Source organism: Oncorhynchus nerka, linkage group LG10 (assembly GCF_034236695.1).
Source record: "Oncorhynchus nerka isolate Pitt River linkage group LG10, Oner_Uvic_2.0, whole genome shotgun sequence".
Classification (NCBI taxonomy): domain Eukaryota; kingdom Metazoa; phylum Chordata; class Actinopteri; order Salmoniformes; family Salmonidae; genus Oncorhynchus; species Oncorhynchus nerka.
This window is the reverse complement of record NC_088405.1, coordinates 93,456,349-93,472,811: the sequence shown is the minus strand read 5'-3', so window position 1 is coordinate 93,472,811 and position 16,463 is coordinate 93,456,349. Positions and strand designations below refer to the sequence as shown.

Below are 16,463 nucleotides of genomic sequence, written 5' to 3'. Positions count from 1 at the left end.
TATACCATTATGACTTTTTAACGTAGTTAGTTATTTCGTATTTCCTGCAACTTTCTGAAGAAGCAATGAGAATGCCCGTCTGTGTGTGTGTGCAGTGCGTCTACAACTTTCAGCAGAAATCCATCTAGCATGTTGGAGGTGATGAAACAAGGTCCGATTCATTTGACGGAGGAAAGCGAAGCCGAGGGAAGAGTAAACCAGGGCGGGACCAAAGTTGGGAAAGCTGAACCTGTGTACTCTGCAACGTTGCGTTGCTATTGAAAATAGTCCTGATCACATAGGCCTAGGGGTGGGCAACCCCAGCCCTCGAGGACCTGATTGTTGTCACAATTTCTCCATCCCTAAAAAAACACAGCTGATTAATCAAATTGCATTCTAAACCAAATATGTGTTAGCTGGGGCAAAACTGTGACACCAATCAGGCCCTCGAGGACTGGAATTGCCCACCCTTAGGCCCCGGCATATCCAAAACAATACACTCAATTCATACATGCTCAGTAATTTTAGTTGCAAAGTAATACAGTGCCTTGCGAAAGTATTCGGCCCCCTTGAACTTTGCGACCTTTTGCCACATTTCAGGCTTCAAACATAAAGATATAAAACTGTATTTTTTTGTGAGAAATCAACAACAAGTGGGACACAATCATGAAGTGGGACGACATTTATTGGATATTTCTTTTTCAACAAATCAAAAACTGAAAAATTGGGCGTGCAAAATTATTCAGCCCCTTTACTTTCAGTGTAGCAAACTCTCTCCAGAAGTTCAGTGAGGATCTCTGAATGATCCAATGTTGACCTAAATGACTAATGATGATAAATACAATCCACCTGTGTGTAATCAAGTCTCCGTATAAATGCACCTGCACTGTGATAGTCTCAGAGGTCCGTTAAAAGCGCAGAGAGCATCATGAAGAACAAGGAACACACCAGGCAGGTCCGAGATACTGTTGTGAAGAAGTTTAAAGCCGGATTTGGATACAAAAAGATTTCCCAAGCTTTAACCTCTTCAACCTATGGGGGCGCTATGTCATTATTGGATTAAAAAACGTGCCCGTTTTAAGCGCAATATTTTCTCACGAAAAGATGCTCGACTATGCATATAATTGGCAGCTTTGGAAAGAAAACACTGACGTTTTCAAAACTGCAAAGATATTATCTGTGAGTGCCACAGAACTCATGCTACAGGCGAAACCAAGATGAAACCTCAAACAGGAAATGAGCAGAATTTGAGGCTCTGTTTCCCATCGTCTCCTTATATGGCTGTGAATGTGTGATGAATGAACCTAAGCTCTCTGCCGTTCGTCCAAGATGTCTGCAGCATTGTGACGTATTTGTAGGCATATCATTGGAAGATTGGCCATAAGAGACTACATTTGCCAGGGGTCCGACCGGTGTCTTTTGTCTAAATTGTTGCGTAATCTTCAGCTGCATCCATTTTGCCATGCGATTCAGAGGGGAAAGGACACTTCCACGAACCATATATCATCGAAGAGATATGTGAAAAACACCTTGAGGATTGGTTCTAAACAACGTTTGCCATGTTTCAGTCGATATTATGGAGTTAATTTGGAAAAAATTTCGGCGTTTGGATAACTGAATCTTCTGGTTTTTTTGGTAGCCAAACGTGACGCACCAAACGGACCGATTTCTCCTGCACAAATAATCTTTCAGGAAAAACTGAACATTTGCTATCTAACTGAGAGTCTCCTCATTGAAAACATCCGAAGTTCTTTAAAGGTAAATGATTTATTTGAATGTTTTTTTGGTTTTTTCTAAATGCTAAATGCTAACGCTAAATGCTAAATGCTAGTTTGCTATGGTAGAGAAGCATATTTTTGAAAATCTGAGATGACAGTGTTGTTAACAAAAGGCTAAGCTTGAGAGCTAGCATATTAATTTCATTTCATTTGCGATTTTCATGAATAGTTAACGTTGGGTTATGGTATTGAGCTTGAGGCTATGATTACGCTACCGGATCCGGCATGGCTTGACGCAAGAAGTTAACAAAAGGCTAAGCTTGAGAGCTAGCATATTGATTTCATTTAATTTGCGATTTTCATGAATAGTTAACGTTGTGTTATGCTAATGAGCTTGCACAATCCTGGATACAGGTTTTTTTAGTAGCTAAACGTGACGCACAAAATGGAGCGATTTCTCCTAAACAAATAATCTTTCAGGAAAAACAGAACATTTGCTATCTAACTGAGAGTCTCCTCATTGAAAATATCCGAAGTTCTTCAAAGGTAAATTATTTTATTTGAATGGTTTTCTGGTTTTTGTGAAAATGTTGCCTGCTGAATGCTAAATGCTAATGCTAGCTATCAATAGCTATCAATACTGTTACACAAATGCTAGTTTTGCTATGGTTGAGAAGCATATTTTTGAAAATCTGAGATGACAGTGTTGTTAACAAAAGGCTAAGCTTGAGAGCTAGCATATTGATTTCATTTCATTTGCGATTTTCATGAATAGTTAACGTTGCGTTATGGTAATGAGCTTGAGGCTGTATTCACGATACCGGATCCGGGATGGCTCGCTGCAAGAAGTTAAACATCCCAGGGAGCACTGTGCAAGCGATAATATTGAAATGGAAGGAGTATCAGACCACTGCAAATCTACCACGACCTGGCCGTCCCTCTAAACTTTCAGCTCATACAAGGAGAAGACTGATCAGAGATGCAGCCAACAGGCCCATGATCACTCTGGATGAACTGCAGAGATCTACAGCTGAGGTGGGAGACTCTGTCCATAGGACAACAATCAGTCGTATATTGCACAAATCTGGCCTTTATGGAAGAGTGGCAAGAAGAAAGCCATTTCTTAAAGATATCCATAAAAAGTGTTGTTTAAAGTTTGCCACAAGCCACCTGGGAGACACACCAAACATGTGGAAGAAGGTGCTCTGGTCAGATGAAACCAAAATTGAACTTTTTGGCAACAATGCAAAACGTTATGTTTGGCGTAAAAGCAAAACAGCCCATCACCCTGAACACACCATCCCCACTGTCAAACATGGTGGTGGCAGCATCATGGTTTGGGCCTGCTTTTCATCAGCAGGGACAGGGAAGATGGTTAAAATTGATGGGAAGATGGATGGAGCCAAATACAGGACCATTCTGGAAGAAAACCTGATGGAGTCTGCAAAAGACCTGAGACTGGGACGGAGATTTGTCTTCCAACAAGACAATGATCCAAAACATAAAGCAAAATCTACAATGGAATGGTTCAAAAATAAACATATCCAGGTGTTACAATGGCCAAGTCAAAGTCCAGACCTGAATCCAATCGAGAATCTGTGGAAAGAACTGAAAACTGCTGTTCACAAATGCTCTCCATCCAACCTCACTGAGCTCGAGCTGTTTTGCAAGGAGGAATGGGAAAAATTTCAGTCTCTCGATGTGCAAAACTGATAGAGACATACCCCAAGCGACTTACAGCTGTAATCCGCAGCAAAAGGTGGCGCTACAAAGTATTAACTTAAGGGGGCTGAATAATTTTGCACGGCCAATTTTTCAGTTTTTGATTTGTTAAAAAAGTTTGAAATATCCAATAAATGTTGTTCCACTTCATGATTGTGTCCCACTCGTTGTTGATTCTTCACAAAAAAAAAACAGTTTTATATCTTTATGTTTGAAGCCTGAAATGTGGCAAAAGGTCGCAAAGTTCAAGGGGGCCGAATACTTTCGCAAGGCACTGTATCTTTCTGCAATATACCACAAAAACAAAAATTTCAGAGGTAAACTTGATAAAATATTCCATAAATTTGCTGTATATTTCAGATGAAGTGAAGGCGTTACAATGTACCGGGGGCCACCAAAATCGAGCTCCTTCGGCAAGACATTCTAACCCATGGGTGCTTCCGGCACCTGGCTAGCTACTCTGTACTTGTGACTGACACACACTTCCGTGGTATTTCTGACAATTAGCGAGTGTTCTTAGTTTTAGCAGACGGGAATTAGAGCAGGGATTTCCAACAGGTCGATCGCGAGCTACCAGTAGCTCGCAGACCACCTATGAGTAGCGACCAGACCACCTATGAGTAGCGACCAGACCACCTATGAGTAGCGACCAGACCACCTATGAGTAGCTACCAGACCACCTATGAGTAGCTACCAGATCACCTATGAGTAGCTACCAGATCACCTATGAGTAGCTAACAGACCACCTATGAGTAGCTCGCAAAACAATTCTGAATGTACATGGAATTTATGTGTTCCACTGCAAACCGTCATAAAATAAATCTCACAGGTATCAGACGCCGCAAGTTCCCAGCTATTATCTAGTCAACCTGATTTGCATACTTTTACTATGCAAATCACTACAATTTTTTTTTTTACCTATGAAGATGGCAATACCACAGCGCAGGAACTATGTATAGTGAGGAGGGGGCCTCATTCTGGTCCATGCTCATTTTTTTCCCAGTGTATTACATTTGATCTTCATTAAAAAAAGGCAGGTCATGTAATCATTTGATCAGGTAAAAATGTATACATTTCACGATCTGACATAATGGTTTGCAATGTTTTAGGATTTAAAATGAGACGTATAATATCATCATGGTTTTAAGTCAATTTCTAAGGCATTACTGAACGAAGAGCAATTTGGGAGCCAAATGAACGTCTCTTTTAGGTGAACGTCGCCAAATGGTCCGGCTCACAGAAAATAATGCACATCACTAGAAGTCAGTTGATGTTGACAGAGTCCAGTTGATGTTGACAGAGGCCAGTTGATGTTGACAGAGGCCAGTTGAAGTTGACAGAGGCCAGTTGATGTTGACAGAGGCCAGTTGATGTTGACAGAGGCCAGTTGATGTTGACAGAGGCCAGTTGAAGTTGACAGAGGCCAGTTGAAGTTGACAGAGGCCAGTTGAAGTTGACAGAGGCCAGTTGAAGTTGACAGAGGCCAGTTGAAGTTGATAGAGGCCAGTTGATGTTGACAGAGGCCAGCCAGTTGAAGTTGACAGAGGCCAGCCAGTTGAAGTTGATAGAGGCCAGTTGAAGTTGACAGAGGCCAGCCAGTTGAAGTTGACAGAGGCCAGTTGAAGTTGATAGAGGCCAGTTGAAGTTGACAGAGGCCAGTTGAAGTTGACAGAGTCCAGTTGATGTTGACAGAGGCCAGTTGATGTTGACAGAGGCCAGTTGATTTTGACAGAGGCCAGTTGATGTTGACAGAGGCCAGTTGATGTAGACAGAGGCCAGTTGAAGTAGACAGAGGCCAGTTGAAGTAGACAGAGGCCAGTTGAAGTTGATAGAGGCCAGTTGAAGTTGACAGAGGCCAGCCAGTTGAAGTTGACAGAGGCCAGCCAGTTGAAGTTGACAGAGGCCAGTTGATGTTGACAGAGGCCAGTTGAAGTTGACAGAGGCCAGCCAGTTGAAGTTGACAGAGGCCAGCCAGTTGAAGTTGACAGAGGCCAGCCAGTTGAAGTTGACAGAGGCCAGCCAGTTGAAGTTGACAGAGGCCAGCCAGTTGAAGTTGACAGAGGCCAGCCAGTTGAAGTTGACAGAGGCCAGCCAGTTGAAGTTGACAGAGGCCAGTTGAAGTTGACAGAGGCCAGTTGAAGTTGACAGAGGCCAGTTGATGTTGACAGAGGCCAGTTGATGTTGACAGAGGCCAGTTGATGTTGACAGAGGCCAGTTGAAGTTGACAGAGGCCAGTTGAAGTTGAGAGAGGCCAGTTGAAGTTGACAGAGGCCAGCCAGTTGAAGTTGATAGAGGCCAGTTGATGTTGACAGAGGCCAGTTGATGTTGACAGAGGCCAGTTGAAGTTGATAGAGGCCAGTTGAAGTTGATAGAGGCCAGCCAGTTGAAGTTGACAGAGACCAGTTGAAGTTGACAGAGACCAGTTGATGTTGACAGAGGCCAGTTGATGTTGACAGAGGCCAGTTGATGTTGACAGAGGCCAGTTGAAGTTGATAGAGGCCAGTTGAAGTTGATAGAGGCCAGCCAGTTGAAGTTGACAGAGGCCAGCCAGTTGAAGTTGACAGAGGCCAGCCAGTTGAAGTTGACAGAGGCCAGCCAGTTGAAGTTGACAGAGGCCAGCCAGTTGAAGTTGACAGAGGCCAGTTGAAGTTGACAGAGGCCAGTTGAAGTTGACAGAGGCCAGTTGATGTTGACAGAGGCCAGTTGATGTTGACAGAGGCCAGTTGAAGTTGACAGAGGCCAGTTGAAGTTGACAGAGGCCAGTTGAAGTTGACAGAGGCCAGTTGAAGTTGACAGAGGCCAGTTGAAGTTGACAGAGGCCAGTTGAAGTTGACAGAGGCCAGTTGATGTTGACAGAGGCCAGTTGATGTTGACAGAGGCCAGTTGAAGTTGACAGAGGCCAGTTGAAGTTGACAGAGGCCAGTTGAAGTTGACAGAGGCCAGTTGAAGTTGACAGAGGCCAGTTGAAGTTGACAGAGGCCAGTTGAAGTTGACAGAGGCCAGTTGATGTTGGGTTGACAGAAATACTTTCTTCAAAAGTCTCAATTAAATGTTTACTGCAAAGTAGGCTTACCTGGCACAAGTATATCATGAGTAAGTGTATCTATTATTTGCTGACTTTGCCATGAAGTTAGCAGTAGAAGTACAGCACAATCGCTAGACTGACACATTAGCTGCGTAATTAAAGGGGAATTACACAAAAATATATATTTTTTAAATGCTTTCTTCCAGACCCCCCCCTCTTAAAAATATATGTTTTTCTGATACGATTTAAACATTGACATCGACTCAGAACAGCCAATTTCGTTGTTTCTCCATGAACAATTGTAATTGTAATTTTCACAATTGTAATTGTAATTTTCACAATTGTAATATGTGAAACCCAGGAATATCTCAAACAGAATTTGGGAAACAAAATTGATTTTGTAGGGTCCCTCTCCCCCTCACAGTTTTTATGAAACATTATTTTACCAGGCATATTGACAGAATACAAAGTGTACAAGAGAAAGTAGTGCACGAAGGACCTGGGGAAGAGTTGCAGAGAAGAGAATGTGCCTTTTTGAAAGCTATAAAAAGAGTAGCTCACGACATTTCTTTTAAAAAGTTGTTCTCATGCTAGAAAAGGTTGGAGACCCTTGAGAGGAGACAGGAGTTACGCTTCACTTCCAGACAGATGGCTTATTGGGACTGAATGGCCACAGTTCCAACATCACGTTAAAACCAAAACACAGCTTTAACAAATGGAAGGAAAAAAATATATAATAATTAAAAAACGTATTAAAATAATGTTTACGAAGACATGCACGACAACAAGCAAAGCATCAGGGCCCAATTCAATGGCCACTTGACTTTTTCACTCCCTTCCTGCACAAACCAAAACCTTGACCTATACTCCCTCTCTCACATAATGCTGTGGAGAATGAAATAAAGGAAGCAAACCTTTCCTCCTTCCTCAGAATAACATGGAGGAAGTGTTTATTTCATCATTAGGAAGTGTATTCATTGTTTCAGGTGATCGATGTTGTCATCGGTTGGTGTCATGGGTCAGCCTGACTTGGTATGGCCCGGTCTATAACACCTATTCTCAGATGGATGGGAGTGATCAAGTTGTCTCAACTACACAACAAATCTTAGTAAAAAGATGATCGAATTAAAATAGTTAAAAAAAAGTTGATTACAATATGATAAATGACAGTAAGCATTGTGTCCAGTAACAGTTATTGAGGCTGTAGTGGTAGACCTGAGCATTCCTTCTCCTCTACGACTTCCATCCATAAATAGTCATGTGTAATGATAATATCAGAGACAGCTTTAAAAACAACAGCTTTGTCCTGTGTTCCTCTCTTGTTGCCTGGTTACAAGGCTCTATTCTCATGTCATGCAGAGTCAGAGCAGCTCAATGTCTTCATTTACATATTATTCAAATAGGCACACAAATTAGTAATTCCCCCATTGAGGTTTGGGCCTTATAGGTTAGGATTGCCTTTCTTTCGGATACTTCTGAAAGGTCACTTTCGCCACCTCTTCCAGCATCAGTAAGCTGAGCACATGTTGCTGTAATTTATTAAAGCAGCAACGTTGGTCACTAAAACTGAATTGTTTTAATAAAAATAATAAAAAGTGTTTATTTAACTAACTAAATCCATTTGATGTCATTTTTTATTTTACCTTTGTTTAACACGGCAAGTCAAGTCAAGAACAAATGATTATTTACAATGACTTCCTACAGCGGCCAAACCCGGACAACGCTGGGCCAATTGTGCACCACCCTATGGGACTCATAATCATGTCTGTAGTGACGCCTCAAGCACTGAGATGCAGTGTCTTAGACCACTGCGCCACTCGGGAGCACAAATTGCACAGTAGCACCGACTGACCCATAAGGAATACATCAGCATCAAGTCTCAAAGGATGTGCAGGAGGTTAAACCAGCCTAGGTAGCTCAGTCTGCTTGGTGTATAGTAAAGGATGTGGGGGAGTAAAGCCTAGATGCTTGGGGTAAAGTAGGTTTAAACCAGCCTAGGTAGCTCAGTCTGCTTGGTGTATAGTAAAGTATGTGGGGGAGGTTAAACCAGCCTAGGTAGCTCAGTCTGCTTGGTGTATAGTAAAGGATGTGGGAGAGGTTAAACCAGCCTAGGTAGCTCAGTCTGCTTGGTGTATAGTAAAGGGTGTGCAGGAGGTTAAACCAGCCTAGGTATCTCAGTCTGCTTGGTGTATAGTAAAGGATGTGGGCGAGGTTAAACCAGCCTAGGTAGCTCAGTCTGCTTGGTGTATAGTAAAGGATGTGGGGGAGGTTAAACCAGCCTAGGTAGCTCAGTCTGCTTGGTGTATAGTAAAGGATGTGGGGAGGTTAAACCAGCCTAGGAGCTCAGTTAAAAAGGGTGTGCAGGAGGGTTAAACCAGCCTAGGTATCTCAGTCTGCTTGGTGTATAGTAAATGGATGCCTAGGTAGCTCAGTCTGCTTGGTGTATAGTAAAGGATTAAACCAGCCTAGGTAGCTCAGTCTGCTTGGTGTATAGTAAAGGATGTGGGGAGGTTAAACCAGCCTAGGTAGCTCAGTCTGCTTGGTGTATAGTAAAGGATGTGGGGAGGTTAAAGCCTAGCTCAGTCTGCTTGGTGTAGGTAGCCAGCCTCTCAGTCTGCTTGGTGTATAGTAAAGGATGTGGGGGAGGTTAAACCAGCCTAGGTATCTCAGTCTGCTTGGTGTATAGTAAAGGATGTGGGAGCTTTAAATCAGTGGAACAGAACAGGGTCTTGTTACAGTGCTAACACGTTTAAATTACAAGTACGGGCAGCCTAATTTACATTAGGAAAAACAAACAGCCTCCCACTTAGAAACACCAGGATCAACACAAAGGCAATTAGTGTAGATATATTTGTATCGTATACATTTTAATACTTATTTTCCACTGCCCAGAATAGCCCTGTAATAGATGGAAATACAATCATTATCCAGACAGGGTTCCCCTGGCCGTGCCACATACTCCACCCTACCACCTGGCCCAAAAACAGGGTCACTATTTAAGGAATTGTATGCGTCAGAGTATTGGAAATACTGAAGTAAAGAGAAATGCTTTGAGTGGAAAATCTAAGGAGTCAAGGGTCTGAACCTTCCATCATCGGCAGGCCAGTATTATTGGAAATACGGAGGTGGTATGCAACGCAATGCCTGCAGACAGAGTATTATGAACACATTCTGTCCACTGGCAGGGCAGGGTATTACAGACACATTCTGTCCACTGTCAGGGCAGGGTATTACAGACACATTCTGTCCACTGTCAGGGCAGGGTATTACAGACACATTCTGTCCACTGTCAGGGCAGGGTATTACAGACACATTCTGTCCACTGGCAGGGCAGAGTATTACAGACACATTCTGTCCACTGGCAGGGCAGAGTATTACAGACACATTCTGTCCACTGTCAGGGCAGGGTATTACAGACACATTCTGTCCACTGTCAGGGCAGAGTATTACAGACACATTCTGTCCACTGTCAGGGCAGGGTATTACAGACACATTCTGTCCACTGGCAGGGCAGAGTATTACAGACGCATTCTGTCCACTGTCAGGGCAGAGTATTACAGACACATTCTGTCCACTGTCAGGGCAGGGTATTACAGACACATTCTGTCCACTGTCAGGGCAGGGTATTACAGACACATTCTGTCCACTGGCAGGGCAGGGTATTACAGACACATTCTGTCCACTGGCAGGGCAGAGAAGCCTGGTTGTCACTAGTGGGCTAAGCTGCAAAGATAGACGTAAATCTTTCAAGCCACTGTAGAAAAAGGCCAAAACATAGGACTCATATGAATGAGTGGAGAGAAGTGAACAAAGGAGAATGTGATGAGCAGCAGGGTATTGGGTTCAATAGTTACTTACTAAGGAGAATGTGATGAGCAGCAGGGTATTGGGTTCAATAGTTACTTACTAAGGAGAATGTGATGAGCAGCAAGGTATTGGGTTCAATAGTTACTTACTAAGGAGAATGTGATGAGCAGCAGGGTATTGGGTTTAATAGTTACTTACTAAGGAGAATGTGATGAGCAGCAGGGTATTGGGTTCAATAGTTACTAAGGAGAATGTGATGAGCAGCAGGGTATTGGGTTCAATAGTTACTAAGGAGAATGTGATGAGCAGCAGGGTATTGGGTTCAATAGTTACTAATGAGAATGTGATGAGCAGCAGGGTATTGGGTTCAATAGTTACTAAGGAGAATGTGATGAGCAGCAGGGTATTGGGTTCAATAGTTACTAAGGAGAATGTGATGAGCAGCAGGGTATTGGGTTCAATAGTTACTAAGGAGAATGTGATGAGCAGCAAGGTATTGGGTTCAATAGTTACTAAGGAGAATGTGATGAGCAGCAGGGTATTGGGTTCAATAGTTACTAAGGAGAATGTGATGAGCAGCAGGGTATTGGGTTCAATAGTTACTAAGGAGAATGTGATGAGCAGCAGGGTATTGGGTTCAATAGTTACTTACAAAGGAGACGCAGGCAGCTAACAACAGGATTCTGACCAGGAGATCTTCAAACTGCTCCACCACCAGCTCCCATAGGGACTTGCCTACACACACACCACACACACACACACACAGTCTTCAGAAAGTATTCACACCCCTTGACTTATTCCACATTTTGTGGTGTTACAGCCGGAATTTACAAATGGATTACATGTAGGTTCTCACCCACCTACACACAATACAAATGGATTACATGTAGGTTCTCACCCACCTACACACAATACACCCCATAATAACAAAAGTGAAAACATGTTTAGAACTTTTGCCAAATTTATTAAAAAATAAATATCTAACTTGCATAAGTATTTACACCCTTGAGTGAATACATGTTAGAATCACCGTTGGTAGAGTACAGCTGTTAGTCTTTCTGTGTAAGCCACTAAGAGCTTTCCACACCTGAATTCTTCAAGCTCTGTCAAGTTGATGACAGTAGTTGATCATTGCTAGACAGCCATTAGAGGCTTACCATAAATTGTCAAAAAGAGTTAAGTCAAAACTGTAACTAGGCCACTTGGGAACATACAATGTTGTTGTGTTAATCAACTCCAGTGTAAATTTGGCTTTGCGTTTTAGCTTATTGTCCGACTGAAAGGTGAATGTCAGGTCTTCCTCTTGGATTTTTCCTGTGCTTGGCTCTATTCAGTTTCTTTTTATCCTAAAAACTCCCCAGTCCTTACCGATGACAAGCATCCCCATAACATGATGCAGCCACCACCATGCTTGAAAATATGAAAAGTGGTACTCAGTGATGTGTCGTGTTTGCCCCAAATATAACCCTTTATAATCAGACATGTTAATTTCAGTTTTACTTTAGTGCCTTAGTGCAAACAGGATGCATGTTTTTAATCTGTACAGGCTTCCTTCTTTTTACTCTGTCATTTAGGTTAGCATTGTGGAGTAACTACAGTGTTGTTGATCCATCCTCAGTTTTCTCCTATAACAGCCATTAAACTCTGTAACTGTTTTAAAGTCACCATTGGCCTCATGGTGAAATCCCTGAGCGGTTTCCTTTCTCTCCGGCAACTGAGTCAGGAAGGACGCCTGTATCTTTGTAGTGACTGGGTAAGTATAACTATAAAGTATAACTAATAACTTCACCGTGCTCAAAGGGATTTTCAATGTCTGCTTTTTAATATTTTTTTACCCATCTACCAATGGGTGCCCTTCTTTGTGAGGCGGTGGAAAACCTCCGTGGTCTTTGTGGTTGAAATTCACTCCTCGACTGGGTGACCTTGCGGATAATTGTATGCGTGGGGTACAGAGATGAGGTAGTCATTCAAAAATCATGTTAAACACTATTATTGTAAAATTATTGCAACTTACGTGACTTAAGCAAATTCTTACTCCTGGACTTATTTAGGCTTGCCATAACAAAGGGGTTGAATACTTAATGACTCAAGACATTTTAGCTTTTCATTTTGTATTAATTTGTACAATTTTTGTTTTTACAAAATTATAATAAAAAGTCTAAACATAATTCCACTTTGACATTATGGGGTATTGTGTGTAGGGCAGTGACACAAAATCTAAATGTAATACATTTAAACATCTGGCTGTAATAACAAATATGTGGAGAAAGTCAGGATGTGTGACTACTCTCTGAAGGCCCTGTACATATAGTCAAGTCATAAGGCTGTCCGGCTATACATCATCTTGTCACAGATACTGTACCTATAAAAACTCTTAGTCCAGGCCTGAAAGTACATCATGAGAATTGGAACCACAGTAAAACAGCACTACCCAGCCGTTGATAATATGGGACTTCTATAGGTCTATACTTCTGTTCAGCCAATCATTAATCCCTCTTCTACTGACAGTGTATCTATATGGGTGGTGCTTCAAGTCAGTGTGTACTCTGAGGACACACACACACACACACGATCCTAGGCTAAAGGGCTAATCATCAGCTTGTAAAGGAGGGGGCACTAGAATCTCACTGGAAATATCAATATTTACCTTCTTCAGCCGGAAGCTCTGTCAGTGTCACACAACGATCACGCCATCCGTGGAGGAATGGAAGGGGGAGATGGATGAAGAACAGCGAGAGAGGGAGGAGGGACAGCGAGAGAGGGAGGAGGGACAGCGAGAGAGGGAGGGGGACAGCGAGAGAGGGAGGGGGGGACAGCGAGAGAGGGAGGGGGGACAGCGAGAGGGGGAGGGGGACAGCGAGAGAGGGAGGAGGGACAGCGAGAGAGGGAGGAGGGACAGCGAGAGAGGGAGGGGGACAGCGAGAGAGGGAGGGGGACAGCGAGAGAGGGAGGGGGACAGCGAGAGAGGGAGGGGGACAGCGAGAAGGGAGGAGGAACAGCGAGAAAGGGAGGAGGAACAGCGAGAGGGAGGAGGAACAGCGAGAGAGGGAGGGGGGACAGCGAGAGAGGGAGGAGGAACAGCGAGAGAGGGAGGAGGAACAGCGAGAGAGGGAGGAGGAACAGCGAGAGAGGGAGGGGACAGCGAGAGAGGGAGGGGGGACAGCGAGAGAGAGGAGGAACAGCACAAAGACATGTTAATGATTAACAGATTCATTTAGAACAGGCTTTGAGATGCTTTTGACATGTGTAAACATTTCCACTTCATCCTGGAGCAGTTGAGTTTAAATGTATGATTACATATGAAATAAAGGAAGGCTTCTCATGACAGTGTTTCTGAACTAAAGGATTAGTGTGTTGTAACTGATGATCTAAAACAAATGTTATCCTTCAGCTCTCACCATTATCAGATCTGTGTGGGAGGGGGAGGCGTGGAGGGAGGGGAGGCATGGAGGGAGAGGCATGGAGGGGAGGGGAGGCGTGGAGGGGAGGCGTGGAGGGAGGGAGGGGGAGAAATGGAGGGAGGGGGAGGCGTGGAGGGAGGGAGGGGAGAAATGGAGGGAGGGGAGGTGTGGAGGGAGGGAGGGGAGAAATGGAGGGAGGGGGAGGCGTGGAGGGAGGGGGAAATGGAGGGAGGGGGAGGTGTGGAGGGAGGGAGGGGAGAAATGGAGGGAGGGGGAGGCGTGGAGGGAGGGAGGGGAGAAATGGAGGGAGGGGGAGGCTGGAGGGAGGGGGGAAATGGAGGGAGGGACAGGCAGCACAACACCCACCACAGTGATGAGAACCTCTTTACAGCACCACATGTCCATCTATACTGGTCAGCACAACACTAAGTCACAGCTCAGGTAATGTGATGTTCTGTGTAGCTTGGTTGGTAAAGCATGGACCTTACAGGACAGTGTGTTCAATTCCCGGGACCACCCGTACGTAAAATGTATGAACGCATGACTAAGTCACATTGGATAAAAGCACCTACTAAATTGTGTGTATTAATATATATATATATATAATTATATAATGAAGTGCTGAACATGCTGTAGCAATACACTCCCCTGTCAAGCTAAGACCTCCTGTAAGACTGGCCTATATAACCCTACTGAGATCAGGGCAAAACATTCATATTTGCAAACACAGAAAGTTCTCAATAGCTGTAATTTCCAGTCTTACTCCAAAGTCCTGATTGAAATACTGAAATATAAAAGCAGGATGGACCTGTTTGGAAACAAACTACAGTATGACTAAGGCATTGGAGGTTTTACATGGTCATCAAACGTAATCCCACTCAGAGGGCCGAAAAGTAGAGGAACCATGACGTGCCTCGCCCGGAGGAGAGCCCTTCCAAAAACATACCCGCAAGTCACACGCCCGCACGCCGGGAAATGAAATTGTGTAATTCTAGTGGTCCTGAAATAAAATCAGAGTTAATTAGGAGCTTTTGAATTCTTCCTACCATCTTTGATTAACCGAAAGAAAAAGAGTCTGATGATTTCAGGTTCAAATATAATTGAATGAAACCGCTTTTTATTGACACGGTAGAGTACATGAATAATGTTGCAGTACAAAGAGGGGTTATTGTGCTTTGAAGAACACTGTTTCCACTGATCATATTATCCAAGCAAGAAGCAGGAGAGTAAGGGCAAGAAGAAGCAGGAGAGTAAGGGCAAGAAGAAGCAGGAGAGTAAGGGCAAGAAGAAGCAGGAGAGTAAGGGCAAGAAGAAGCAGGAGAGTAAGGGCAAGATGAAGCAGGAGAGTAAGGGCAAGATGAAGCAGGAGAGTAAGGGCGAGATGAAGCAGGAGAGTAAGGGCAAGATGAAGCAGGAGAGTAAGGGCAAGAAGAAGCAGGAGAGTAAGGGCAAGAAGAAGCAGGAGAGTAAGGGCAAGAAGAAGCAGGAGAGTAAGGGCAAGAAGAAGCAGGAGAGTAAGGGCAAGAAGAAGCAGGAGAGTAAGGGCAAGAAGAAGCAGGAGAGTAAGGGCAAGAAGAAGCAGGAGAGTAAGGGCAAGAAGAAGCAGGAAGTGGGAGAGTAAGGGCAAGATGAAGCAGGAAGTGGGAGAGTAAGGGTAAGAAGAAGCAGTAGAGTAAGGGCAAGAAGAAGCAGGAAGTGGGAGAGTAAGGGCAAGAGGAAGCAGGAGAGTAAGGGCAAGAGGAAGCAGGAAGTGGGAGAGTAAGGGCAAGAGGAAGCAGGAAGTGGGAGAGTAAGGGTGAGATGTAGCAGGAGAGTAAGGGCAAGAAGAAGCAGGAAGTGGGTGAGTAAGGGCAGGATGAAGCAGGAGAGTAAGGGCAAGAAGAAGCAGGAAGTGGGTGAGTAAGGGCGAGAGGAAGCAGGAGAGTAAGGGCAAGAAGAAGCAGGAAGTGTGAGAGTAAGGGCGAGATGAAGCAGGAAGTGGGAGAGTAAGGGCGAGATGAAGCAGGAGAGTAAGGGCAAGATGAAGCAGGAAGTGGGAGAGTAAGGGCGAGATGAAGCAGGAGAGTAAGGGCAAGAAGAAGCAGGAAGTGGGTGAGTAAGGGCGAGAGGAAGCAGGAGAGTAAGGGCAAGAAGAAGCAGGAAGTGGGAGAGTAAGGGCAAGAAGAAGCAGGAAGTGGGAGAGTAAGGGCAAGAAGAAGCATGAAGTGGGAGAGTAAGGGCAAGATGAAGCAGGAGAGTAAGGGCAAGAAGAAGCATGAAGTGGGAGAGTAAGGGCGAGATGAAGCATGAGAGTAAGGGCAAGAAGAAGCAGGAAGTGGGAGAGTAAGGGCAAGATGAAGCAGGAAGTGGGAGAGTAAGGGCAAGATGAAGCAGGAAGTGGGAGAGTAGTTGAACAGGCAGTTAACCCACTGTTCCTAGGCCGTCATTAAAAATAAGAATGTGTTCTTAACTGACTTGCCTAGTTAAATAAAGGTAAAATAAAAAATGTAAAAAGGGCAAGATGAAGCAGGGATATAACAGTCTCTGTAAAACTGGCCTATAAATATCAACTAGTGAATGCATTTCAGTCATAGCCCTACAGCTTTCTATTCCTTCTTAGTTCCAATTATATCATCATCATCATTCTTGCCTCCTCCTCACACACAGTAATCTGTATTGCAACGATGATTCATTGTTTAATGAGAATAAAGTATTTCAGCAACATGCATATGGAGGCGCTGGTTCCTGTAGGAGCTCTGAGCTGAACATGGGAAAACCCTTTGAGGACTGTGTCCCTGCTCTGCCAGTCTGACTTAAGCCCTTTTCCCGGTT

At 44.0% G+C, this 16,463-nt stretch overlaps 1 protein-coding gene across 1 annotated transcript in view; it reads right to left on the bottom strand.

Annotated features, from left to right (window-relative positions):
- atp2a3 (ATPase sarcoplasmic/endoplasmic reticulum Ca2+ transporting 3) overlaps window positions 1-16,463 on the bottom strand; it is a 106,892-nt gene that overhangs the window by 78,208 nt on the left and 12,221 nt on the right. The window contains exons 2-3 of the mRNA XM_029657346.2: window positions 12,899-12,916; window positions 10,904-10,986 (exon numbers count right to left, since the gene is read on the bottom strand). Of these exons, the coding sequence (XP_029513206.1) occupies window positions 10,904-10,986; window positions 12,899-12,916 (101 nt within the window). The remainder of the gene's footprint in view (window positions 1-10,903; window positions 10,987-12,898; window positions 12,917-16,463) is intronic.